This window comes from Pagrus pagrus (assembly GCF_965226575.1).
Source record: "Pagrus pagrus genome assembly, chromosome: 21".
Lineage (NCBI taxonomy): Eukaryota > Metazoa > Chordata > Actinopteri > Spariformes > Sparidae > Pagrus > Pagrus pagrus.
Window position 1 is genome coordinate 12,582,268 of NC_140208.1, and position 13,466 is coordinate 12,595,733.

Consider the following 13,466-nt stretch of genomic DNA (forward strand, 5'->3'; position numbering starts at 1 on the left):
TTACCTCAGCTGCCCAAAGAGCCGAGGAAAGGATGGCGGTTTCAAATTGAAATGCATTGCAGTATGCAGCTACGCAAGGGGACATTTCTGAGTGCAGGTCGTTGCTGCATTGTTAGCCTCACGCCTGACCCCCAGAGCTGCACGGGGAGTAGCTCAGTACAGTACAACTGATCTGTTGTACTCCTGCTGAACTGGCCCTACACTGCCGGAATATGATATAGGCATTCAACATTTCTGCGAAAGACGTACACGGACAACTTTGATCAAATCAACGTATCAATGTATGTGACCTGACTATCACGCTGGGAGGTGGAAGGGTTGGTGGTTGTGTTGCAGCGAGGTGAGACGGATATTTTGACTCCATGTTGGGACATTTTTTCCAATTCTCCAATTCACGTGAATGCCCTCTCAAGTCATAACAATAACTTGGACAGTTGGAGAAAATTTGGAGTAGGAGAGTTGCTGAGTTCACGTCATAGGATGCTGAAACATGGCGGACAAAGGTAAACATTGGGTTGATGGTAAGAAACTTTCACCAAAGTCATAAATTGTATGATCATTGTGTTGTTTCCTTTGTGCTTCCTTGCCACTCAAATACTGGAAACTCTAAACGATAAAATGCGAAACAACTGCCTTTTAGCGTCCGTGTTGCTCCCACATTCCAACATGACGCACACGAACACACTGAAGTCGGAAGAAGAGGGACCATCCGAGGAGCAGAGGAATGCATGAGTGGCAACAAAACCCCCACCCCCTTGGACGATTTCCAGCTGTGTTAGAACCAGGTAGGTCAAAACATGATATTTCCCTAACCCTAACTGGGTGTTTTTTGTGCCTAAACCTAATCAGACCATGAGTAAATCATTGTGACAACATAAAATAATAAAAATTTAAACTAAAAAAAAACATAAAGGTGCCACATAAAGACATTTTAACACATCCCTGGTTTGCAGAAAAACCCACAGTGCCAACATTTCTTCTGGCAGTTGGGTCTGGAGTGGACTGTAGTCTCAGACCCATGAGTGCTGTACCTGCCACTGTGAAAGACAGCAGCACTGCAGGATAAGTGCAATAAATGGCTGCTGATTTAGGGGAAAGGCTGTAAAGTATTTCCACTACACTGAGTTTTATGACGTTTCCTTTTACTTCACTAGATCTCAGTGAGAGACAGAGGGTGTGTGTGTTTGTCACTGTGTATGTGTGTTTACCTCACTGACGGCGACGTAGTATCTCGGCTGTTGAAAACTCGGTGCGTTGTCGTTGCGGTCTCGAACAACGATGCGGACTTCGTGTAAAATCACAGTTCCTACCAGCTCATTGGTACACTGAACCTGCACCACAATGGACTGAATGTACGAGGGGGGCTGGCAAAGGAAAAGAATAAAAAAACAGAGGGAAAAGATATATGGTTAAAAACTACAAGTGTACAGTAATGATAAATTATAAAAGAAAATAAAAACTATAACACGGACCCAGCATCTTTATGTTGCACTTTTTTGTGCCAACTCAGACTCTCAAGAACTTCTGCTGGATTACTTTATAGAGGAAAAACAGCAGGAGTCTGGTTGCTTTCCAGTTGAGATGAAGCTAAAACTTTTTCCTCTCAAAAGCAAATGCTGGAGAAAGCCAGACAGCCGTGCCATATTTATCCTCTGTAGTGTTAGTGAAAAAGGAAAAAATAGGACCAAAGAAACCAGGGGGTATTACCTCCATCTGCCGAAACACTACACTCAATGTGCTTTTTGAAAAACAGTAGTCACTCATGAGCCATTAAGATTTCAATTTCTATCTTTCTGACATTGAGGAGCCAAATCAAGAAGAGCAAAATAGAGCACAGAGGAGAAGACACTGCAAATATAAAAAACAGTTCGTCATAATAGACAAGACTAAAATAAAAAAGTGAAGTTGTCTTACATCTCTATCCAGAACCCGTCCGGTGCTGTTGAGGTAAAGGGCTTGTTTCGAAGGGTCAAGGATCACCCAGTGGTTGTAGTTATCCCTTAGGGACAGAGAGATGGTACGATCCGGACCCTCGGCCATGCCATTTATCTGCATGTTCTCCACCAGTAACGTTCCTGGGAATACAATAAAAACACTCATGAAAGGACAGCTCCAGGAAATATGTATGTATGTTGAGTATGATTCAAGTAACTTCTGCAGAGAAATGTTATTGGACTTTATTAGTTAAAGAAAAGGAAGAGAGGACTCTTTGCTTTTCTTGTGTCCTCAATTAATCATATCTGGGAATTGTGGTTAGGTTGAAGCCAAGGTCAATTAGATGGAGAAGCACACAGGCGGAAAGGCAGAGAGAGTAAAAAGCATGTGGAACTCTGCAAAATTAAATTAATTATGGCAGATACGATTTGGGGCCTATTCTGTTTGACTTGTGTATAGCAGTACCTGGAAGACCAACCGGAACACAGAATAAAATCACCATTTTTGAGAAAGATGCTGGGATACAGCAAATGCTTTAATGAGTTCAACGCTTTCATCTGCATGATTGTTCACAAGAAAACCCTCAAAAGGAATAAAGGTAAACATTTTAATAAGGCAGTCAGCGCGGATGGCAGACATCTTCCATTTAACACAATCAACCGTGGGCGAAGAAGCAATTTGAAAGAAACAGAAAAGGAGGGGCACAGAAATATAAACCGCAAGATGAGACATGATTTAAATAGAAGCTGTCAGCTTTATATTTTCAAGAGTTGCATGCTACATCTCAGTCAACGCAAAGACAGGAAGGAGGTAGAGCAGAGGAGGGTAAGTTTTTCAGAGAAGGTAAGTTTCAAGAGAAAAATCATAGAAACATCCTGACCTCACTGGTGATTGACACTGTTAATAAAGACAAAGCGCTGCTGCCAAACAACAAATGAAAATTGTCATTAATATCTTCAAATGAACAGTTTATTTGTAGCACCTCTATTCACCCTCTTTCTGATTGCTCCGTTTTTGTGCCTGTCCCTTTAAGCCTCAGTTTGCTTTGATTGGTCGGCTGTCACAAGCCTGAGCAGGCACCGCCCAATGTGTTTCTGCATCAGCGTGTCTGCCAGTCCTGAGTCCTGAGGGCTCGTTTGAAGGAAAACTTTTCTAAATACATGTGCATTTCTCCGAGGATTGAGTGTTTTCGATACTTGCACAGTATTTACTTTAACGTGGAAATCACTCTTTATACAATATGGGACCTTTATGATATTTTAATTTATACTTGATAAAGTTCACAATGCTAATTCGTGCGTTTAATCAGTTTCATAAACTAACGCATGCTTTTTTGGATGTAAATACAGCAGCATACCCCGTCAGGGGTCATTTTAATCTGTGAGGACGGGAAAAGAAAGCACCTGAGAAGCGAAAACTTTAAATCGCTTGACTCTGCTCCAAATACTTTCGAGACCCATTACCAGCCCCTACGTGCTGCATTATTAATCAAAAACAACCATCGTGAGCGAGAACAAAACTTTCCTTCGGCACATTGTTACTACACGTTGCAGATTTTCAGCCTTAAACACGGATTTCTGCGTGTTTTCATGCATACGACGTTGGTTTGTAAGTGGAGAAAGAGATAAGTAAAGAATTTAACTTGGCATCCGCCCTTTAACAGATAATATCACACATAGATCAGTACGGACAAACAAATAAACAAACTGGCATTGAGGCTGCTTGTCCTCTAGACTGTCACCAATGACACAACAAAGCCACAGTGTGTGTGTGTGTGTGTGTGTGTGTGTGTGTGTGTGTGTGTGAGAGAGAGAGAGAGAGAGAGAGAGAGTGTGAGAGAGAGAGACAGAGAGATTGGCAAAGGTAGATGAGAAAGAGTAAAAAAAAATAAAGACAGATTTAAAAAGTTGAGGACTGTGTGTGCGCGCGCGTGTGTGTGTGTGTGTGTGTACGCATGCTCGTAAACTTCACACTTTCCCTCCACGTGCGCACGCACATAAAACAACACTTGGCGCTGACTGATCTCGTGTCTGATCTGCCAGACATAAAATTGGGTCATGGCCTTCTGCGCTACCATGGAAACCGTGTCAAACGCCTTGCTGTGATTCGCTGATGTTAAATAAACGGGGAAATTTAATGAAATTGGTTTTCTTCTATGAGAAGCAGGAGAGAAAATGGAATTCGTTAAGGGAGTTTCATCCCTTTCCATCTTCTGGCTTCCTCTCTCCTGGTTTTCTGCTTCCGTCTTGTAAAATGATTTTTTTTTTTTTTTTAAGTACAGGCAAAGAAGACAGATAGTGTCTACACCTTGTCTGACTGTTTCTAATTTAATTCCTTGGACCATCTAATACAAATGGGCTCTTTTTCGTAGTGACCTCACCTCATAGGAAGTGTGACTGACTACAGCACTCAGCCACACCTGATTAGATTGACCTATGTGTTAAAGCATACAGGCAGAACGGCGCGCAGCAACGCGGAGAGCTGAGGGAAGGATGCGTCCGAGAAACGAACGCACAGAGAGCAATTGGAGGGCAAGAAAAAATGAGGGAGATAGCGCAGGAGAGTGGGGTGAGGAAGATTGGGTTGACTGAGAGGCTGATAGGAAGAAAGAGTAAAGGGAATATCAAGAGAAAATGAGCATTGTGGCGGCGCATTAATAGAATTTTTACAGGACATTAGCTTAACTGAATGTGCTCGGGTGTCAGCCAGGTACATGAGGCATGGGCTGAAGAGTACTCATCACATCTGCCTGCTACGTTGGCTCTTGGCGGTGTGGGCGGGGGTGAAAGAGGGATTCAAGGCAAATACCAATATACAATAGGACTAAAGAAGTGATGTAGTGAATGTAAGCCCACGTATCTGTCATTTGACCTGAGATAATTTAACCACAAAAATGAATCCACTGTCTGAGGTTAGGTCACTGCAAATGAAGCAGCTACGATCGATACCTTTAGAAAGCAACAATGTGTCAGGACTACTTGGAGGTGAGGGGTCACCTGTACTGGTCAACGCTCGATCAATTACTGCCCGCCTCTGCAGTTTCCATCAGCTGGACGGAGACGTGCAGCAACTCTCAGGTCTTTGTTTTGCTTTTCCAGCCTTGACTACTTTTGTTTATTGTGACTGTTTGACTGCTTCGAGAGGAAAAACTCTTAAAACCACACTGTACATACTGCCACAAAGCACACCTGCCATATCATCTGTTTTACTCTAAATGGGGCCATAATTTATTCAATGAATGTCATGTTGTACTAGTGATTGAGACCGTGAACTCATTAGGAAACAGCTTTTTTCTCCACGTGTTTCCCTGGTTTGTTTAATTTTTCACTTGTGGATTTCTGTTTGGTGCTTGAGTTTTCACTGCTTTGCTTTTATGGACTTTACTGTGCCTACCTGTGTTGGTTCCCCTTTGACCTTTGACCTTTGGATTATCCGAGTTTGGATTTGGATATCAGCTTTATGTAATGTTACCTGCCTGCCTGTCTGTGTGTGTTGCGTTTGGGTCTCTTTTGATTAAGCAAGACAGAAATATGCTTATTCGCTTTCTTGCTGGGAGATGGAGGAGAAGATCCCTACTGCGTTATGTGTGAGTTGGGCAAATGTGAAGCTAGCACCAGCAGTTTGTTAGCTTCTTTGTCTTGTCCAAAGTTTTCTACCCTTATATTTTCGTCTGGATTAAACAAACAAGATATGATATGTTAATTTAGCAGATTTACTGTTAATCAGACTATTTTCCCATGTTTCCAGTATTCATCTTGAGCTAACCCACCGGCTGATGGCGTTTTGTTTGTTTTGCGTTATGTTTACCGTACAGGCATGACAGTTGTTTGGATCTAACCCTCTAGGGGAAAATCGAATTACGAACCCTAACCCTGGCCTTAATCCCCTAACCCTAACATACTGTCTTGGTCAAATGTACTGTATATGTAATGTTTTCAAGTAGAATAAATCAGAGTTTTTCATAACTTAAGCTACTTAAGCAGTGTTAAGTAATAAATCAACCAGAAGTAGGATAATTTTCTCATAAGAATACATGAAATGTGCTTTTATTTGTGCAACCAGTGGGGTCGCCCCATGCTGGCCTTTAGAGAGAATTCAGATTTCAGACCCAGAAGCTTTGCCCACATCTTAGACGGACAATGGTGATAATGAGTCAGTGTTTTGATCAGAACATTATTTTACGCTGGCCCCAAGTGGACAAAAATCTGTAATTCATATCAGCCATCTGACGAAAACAAGTGCCACTACATCCACTGCCTCCCGTGTTGTCTTGTCACCAGTTTCTCAAGAGGGATGAAAAGAAGAAAGCCCATAAAATGAGCCACAGAAAAAATAATCTAGGTACAAGGCTTCTAACAGCACACTAAATTATAGATTTAGTCTTTCCATTTCATCGAGTCTGGGAGGAGGTTAATTAATGTTTTGTGTTCGCAAAACATGTGGTAGGGGCTTACTGATAACCCATCCACTGTGGGTGAAGGGTTTCCACCGGCTAAGCAACACTGAGGCTCATCTTCAATCAAATGACAGAAATACCAAGCCAGGCACATCCACCAAATTAAATTAGAATATGTACAGTGTATGTTGGGAATGAATATTTTAGAAATGCCGGCGGCAGTCCTGTTTTTCATTTCATCTGAAAAATGTAGTTAAAGGTAGAAAAAAAAACAAAACAGAAGGCGAACAAGGAGCCTCAGGTGTGTTTACCAGAAAAGAGGGAAGGAATTTGTACCTTATCTTGTCACTGGTGCTTTAGGCAGCCCTAATTTAGTCTTCATGACCAGATTCAGGATTTTCTGTTTTGTCGTGCACGTGTCATAAAAATATGAAGACATTATTTGTTTTTTTTGGATTTCCATGATTACCTTAACCCTAATATAGACTTTTAAGATTGTAAAACAACTTCAGCAAGTATATTTTGCTGCTGGAACTAATAGCTGGGACACTTTTCTATCTGTGTATAGAATAATAAATATGTGTTTGGCTTCAGGACTCCTACAGCATTTTCAGCGTCATGCTAGATTATCATTTACAGCAGTAGCCTAATAATGTTAGAGCAGTGAGCGAAGATGATTGCACACAATTATGTGCAATTTTTATGGTGATATAACATGTATCATCTGCAAAATGATACATTTAATGCATCAGGGGGTGCTATTGTGTACATTATGGTATTGTGAAGAGCCCAGCTGAAGCTGAGACGCTGATATCTCTGTGCATGTATGTGAGTGTGTGTGTGTGTGCACCACTCCCACACCTATCCACTCATTCTAATCACCCTTTTACTGAAAATTATTAAAATCACATGCCTAATTTCAATATTATCTCCTTATATGGTATTTTCCTGAGGGAAAATTCCCTAACTTGTATCTTGTTACTCTACTTCTCTCCCACCACTCTGCTTCTTTTCATTCCTCGAGTCTCTCTCCCCTTTGCCAGCACAAACCCAAGATAATCACCCTAAAGCGAGATTCTCTATTAAATCTGTAACACTCTCTCGCAGCCACAGAGCAATACATGGCATTATGCATACAAAGCATTCCAATGCTAAATTATTCTTCAACAGCCCTGTTAGGAAGATTACTGCACAAACACACACTTGTACTTACGGTAGGTACACAATGAGCAAATCCGCACAAAGATAGACAAACCATGCAGCGCACGTATTCTTGCTAGACGATAAGATGCACACACACGTTGGTTTAACATCATCCAATTGCAAACCACTCTTCTTTTTCTTTATGCACAGGAGTCAACCAATTAGAACATCTTGATTTAAAGCAACCTTAACTATTTTGGAAATATGTCATTTCCACTGGCTGTGCGTCTTCAAAATCTTATTTTTGTCCCCCCGACTTTCCCAGTTTCAGCCTGACTTACTCACTTGAGTCTCTCTAAACAATATCCTCTGTCTGGCCGTCGAAATCCAGAGAGAGGAGGCAATAAAAATGTTGATATGGTCATCTGAGAAGCCTCTTATTATGTGCACTCACAGCATTAGGCTCCACAGCAGCGCCGAGTGATTTGCCAACTTTATATTGCCCTGGGTTGCACGTCTCAGGCTACTGCCTAAACCTCCGGTAAGCACATGTTGTAATAGCAGCAATTCTTTGTCATGCACTTATTATCCTGTAAATATGCAAGAATTAAAACATCATTAATTAGACTACCATTTGTTTGAAGTGCATGGTGTGACAAATTTCATTTTAATGTGTTATTTTCTGGATTGATATGTAAAATGTCAGAAATACTGCAGCGCTCACCATTCGCATAAATTGTTTTACTTTTTTGAAAGACTTTCTACCTTTTGTGTGTCCAACGCTTCTGAAACCAAACTAATCCCTTGTGTCAATGTTAAATTAGCTTAAAATGTTGCATTTACATATTTATACAAGTTATTTAATTCAAACAACCAGGCACTGAAAAAATGTGTTTCTGAAAGGATGCACCTCCCCAGTTTTTGGTTTAGTTTGTGTTGAACTAAAGTCATACAGTCCCAACGTTGATTACCAAATTGATTACCATGGGTTACTGGCTTTCATCAGAGCATCATTATTGCTTGGAGATTACTCAAGTTTGTCATGAAGGCCTGTGCGTGTGCTACCTATTAACCTTTGCATTGAAACACTGAGAAACATGGAAAATTTCTCATGTACGGTCACAGCATGGGTGGATGATTGGAAACTCGAGTCCTCCACGTATTTACCAGTCCCAGGCCAATGTGCACATCCAGTAAGCACTCTTCTGAATGAAGAATGTGCTATAGGAACACAGTAGAAATGGAAAATGGGACAAATAAGAGGACGGATAGCTTAATAGGATGCATTAAGCCATCAACGGATGCAGACATGCAGGCTGGGTAGATGGAAGGCACGGCTCTCCTCTCTGTCTGGTGTTGCTATGCTAATCTCTGTTTATGTCAGTTAGGATTACAGTGCTGAGGACTCACAATTTAAAACTGTGTTAAAAAGCAGACATGGCAAACATTATGACAGGTTAGTAATCTAAAGGCTGGAGATAAGGTGATTTAACCACACAGACCAGCTTGTCTGCGTACAGTTCACCTTCCCCCGAAAGATTTAATGGCCTTCATCGAGGCCAACATAAGCTTTAATTTACTCGTGACCAAAGTAGGGATTAAACTCATCAATTAAATTGTGATACCTCCACGAAAAACCTCCTCTGAGTCTCATATGCACATACACACACAAGCCTGCACTTTAACACACTTCTAAGGAGACTCTAGGACTGTGTTTGTTTATACTTTCTGCAGTCTAAATGGCGCAGCCATCAAACCAGGAACCACTAATTAGCTAAGAATGTCTTTGAGCTAACAGTATGAGCCAACTCCGGAAACAAAAACACAGTTTCCTTTGGTGTTCAGATAAAAAGGTGTCTGAGAACTCAGGCAGCCTTATTTTTGTTTATCCATGTGGTTCAAGGCGGCAGAAGAGAAGCAAAGAGTTCTCAAACATTCAAATCAGGAGTTTATTACAGATAAATGTCCAGCAGCCGTCATCTTGGTCTAACTTTAGCATCTTTTGCAAAACAACCACTTGACACACAACGTCAGTGTCTGGGAAACCAAGATAATTGATTATAAACACTAAAAAAAATCTCTGGGTAAAATTGACTAAATCATTACTACTCCTCTCAAACTCTAAAATGGCACATTTCTGTGACATGCGCACATAGAAACATACAAGGACACTCATATTTTGTTGTTTGTGGTTGTTTATGCTCACACACCGTGATTTAGCACAAAGTGAATGACCTAACGTCTCTTCTTGCGGGAGAGGGATCAGACTCCAGCTATGACACGGTTGGCGCTGAGCTCATGAATATTAATGAGTGCAGGTTACATGCCATGCCAATCAGCGTCTGCTGAAAAGGTCAAGATCATCCAACAGTGTTTGTTTAACAACCGGTAAAGGGTGATGACTATCTTAAAAAAACACTTCTAAAGGGGTCATACTCAGGGTTAGAGAGAAGCAAAACAAAAGAATACTTTACCGTTGGGGCTTTCTTCATCTATGGCAACGATGGTGGCAGGAGGACCCGATCGAGACAGTTTACATTCTGGGAGGGTGAGAAAAAGGGAAAACTTGGAGTTAAGATTGGTTTTGTCTGTAGTTTCACTGCTTTCTATCCGCTGTAGAAAAGCTTGTGAAGCATGTGGATGATTTCACTTGATTAATGTTAGTATTCAGAGGGATTTAAAATGGTTGTATGAGAGGCAACGGCACAGTGCAGAAAGTAAAAATGGTGTAATTGGATAAGGAAAGGACTGAGGTAAGGGGTCAGAAAAAGGAAGTAAAGTAAAAACAAAATAAGAGTAAACAACATTGCTAAGAGACGCTGTGAGGACAACAGCGATAAATATGCAGGCGTAAGTTAGGGGTTAGCTTGGTAGAGCGGATCTAGAGCTTATTAACCCCATTGTTCTCTCTACACTGAGGAAGCAGGCAGAGGAATCATATAATTGGAATGAAATGTAGTAGAAAAAGGGGTGAGGTAAGGGAGGCGAGACATGACAGCGAGGAGAGACTACTGCCCATTTTTTTCCCCGGCAGTAATGACAGACGTAACCCCGCCCCCACTCAACCATCTCTGCAAGGTTAGCCGAGGTTAATAAACTAGCACCATGCTTGAACACACAGTTAACAGAGGAAGAGAAAGGACATAGTTCTTACCCTCGTATTGCCAATCTGCAGTTTGAGACAGCCACATCCCACCAGGAAGGAGATGAGAAGAGAAGAGAAGGAAGGTCGGAGCCAAGGAAGAGGGGAAAAAAGAGAAGAACACATGAAAGACAAGAATGAAACGTCAGAGACAAGCAAAGCGAGAAGTTTTGAAAAAGTTGGCGAGCACAAGAAAATAAGAGGCACGGAACCCAGAACTTGAAAAACAGCATTAACATTCAAGGATGCGTACAAGGACACACGGCAACTACACAAGCAAAAGTCAGCGCCAAAGTCCAACAAAACTCACGGATGCCGTTCACCGTGGCTACTCGGGCGAAATCTTTTAATACATTAATTCAGCAAGTTGCATATGCATAGACAGAGAAAGTGCCTCCGTACAAACATCTTGGTATCTGGCTAGACAATAATCTTCACCCCAAGCATTACATTAAAAAACTAAATGCAAATTTGAGAGAACAAGCCTTGGTGCAGAAATAAGAATTGCTCCCCTGTTTACCAGACTGAAATTAATTACTGAAATGTGGTTCAATAAATTAGAATGTGAAATTATATATTCTAATCTGTTTTGGATTATGGAGATGTAATGCATTGAAATCCCCACTGCTGACCACCAATAATCCCAGTCGGGACAATGTGAGATGGCTGCCAATCAAGAGACCAGTGTTCAAGACCACCATGCTTCCTGTTTAGACCGACTAAAAGCCTTTGCACACCAAGCACAGATTTTTGTCCAACCACTCTTATAGAAATCTATGAAAACTGATTTTATAGGTTCTTATTAACACATCGTTGCGGATGATTCGTGGGGTGGAAAAAATATTTGGACGGACCTTGCTGCCAGCAGATTTCTGCATGCGAAAATATACGTTCGACCAATAAAATCCAACAACCAAGTCAAGGACAATAGATGTCTTGAGATCGCTTTGCAGCTGGGATCCAATTAAGATGGTAATTAAGCTGATACTGGAACGGGGCTAGCCACAACAGCTAGTATAAGCATCAAATTTGGGGTCCAGAGGGAACCTAGTGGGACTTGAAATGTAAATGAGCTTACAAAATTTGATATTTATAACAAGACGTTGGGACATTTTCCTGCTGTGTTTAGGGCAGCGACACTTAAGACTAAGTATTTTAAGCCAAAATATGATCTTCCCTTAACCCTGCCCAAGTGTTTATTTGTGCCTAAACATCAACAGACCTTAAGAAAAGCATTATCACAAGATAAAGTTGGAATCTAATAAAACAAAGTTTCAGCACATCCGTGGTTTTAAATGTAAAATCCCATTTATTCTGGTGACTGGGTTGAAGCTGTAAGGTTTCGCTGTATGGCAGCCCTAAACCCTAAGAACCCACCACTACTATCTGATTAAAAGGTGAGCCATCTTTGACTGTGAGGCACGACCACAATTGTTTTTTTAATCCATCTATAAAGCTTTAAAACATCCTATATTTGATCTATATTGATGGTGCACCATATACGGTACATGTAATAATCTGCAAAAGGCTTAAATGTGGAGTCACTACGGCCGTTTGAATGCCTTCTTTAGATCTGTAGATTTGTAAATACTTTTATACTCTAATTGTACGTGTTTATTACTCTTGTGTTTAGTCAATTTATTCAGTTACCATTCATACATTGTATTTTTAGCTGTTTTTTTGCCAACATCGTCGTGCATCTCAACATTGTAAACGAAAATACCTCCTCGAAGGTCTTCCGAGTTAAAATAAAGCTTGTAGTAGGATTCTCCTCTTTCCTTCTGTCTTTGCCAGCACAGGGAAACGCAAGAACACCCACATGCACCAGACAGAGCAACATTATTGCACAGCTCTCGAAGACAGTTGGGGAAAAAACCCCACAGGGAGGGAGGCTGGAAGACGGATATCTGCTCACCTAGAAAATAAACTTCATGGAACAATGATCGGACTTTCTCTCTCTGTCACTCTCTCTCCGTCACTCTCTTCCCCCTCTCCCTTCCCCTCCACGATTAAGCATTACAACTGTGTGACATCATAGATTATGCCAGGATTCATTGGTATTGTGTCTTGTTTCCTGCTATGAGAGACGGTATTGAATGTTCCCATATATAGATTAAACTGTCCTAGGGCTCTGAATTAGTTTATCACGTTGCTGAAAATGATTAGTTTTCCAATTTGTCATGCTGAGACGGAGGCAAAGAGTGTTTTCCTTGCTCATAGGCCTGCTGATTTAAAGATTTAGTTTGTAGGATTTTGGAGGATCTATTAGCATAATGAATATAATATTCATAATTATGATTTTATAAGTGTATAATCACCTGAAAATGAGAATCACTGTGTTTTAGTTACCTTAGAATGAATTCATTATATCTATATAGTGAGCGAGTCTGCCGTGTTGCACTGCCATGTTTCTACGGTATCCCAGAATGGACAAACACTGGCTCTAGACAGGGTATTTTGTGTTTGTTGGCTGTTTTAGTGGGCACCGTGGGGAAGGATCAGAGGAGGGCTATTTAGTTGGTTGGATCTTTAAAACTGACCATCAAACCAAGCCGAATGCTAGCTTGTGCACTTGACACTACACTTTACTTTGTTGAATGTATAGACAGTGATCTTTCTAGTGGCAAATGTGCAAGAACATTAAATGCATTCGTGGTCATATTAGCCTCTTGTTAGCTTGTCTACAGTTTGGGCATTTATTAGCAAACAAGCAGTTTTTCATGCTAGTATTTTGAGATGGTTACTTGGTCAGGCAGCAAGTAAAGAAGTTTAAACTACCATCAAGTTGAGATTTCCAATTAGCTACACGCTGCATTTCTTGTCATTGCTGGTAGCAAGGCTTCATCTGCA

The 13,466-nt window shown here is 41.0% G+C and overlaps 1 protein-coding gene across 1 annotated transcript in view; it reads right to left on the reverse strand.

The window, feature by feature from the left end:
* LOC311250020 (protocadherin-15-like) overlaps positions 1–13,466 on the reverse strand; it is a 195,494-nt gene that overhangs the window by 136,477 nt on the left and 45,551 nt on the right. Inside the window, exons 3-6 of the mRNA XM_084341511.1 lie at positions 10,629–10,643; positions 9,949–10,014; positions 1,915–2,075; positions 1,209–1,364 (exon numbers count right to left, since the gene is read on the reverse strand). Of these exons, the coding sequence (XP_084197637.1) occupies positions 1,209–1,364; positions 1,915–2,075; positions 9,949–10,014; positions 10,629–10,643 (398 nt within the window). The remainder of the gene's footprint in view (positions 1–1,208; positions 1,365–1,914; positions 2,076–9,948; positions 10,015–10,628; positions 10,644–13,466) is intronic.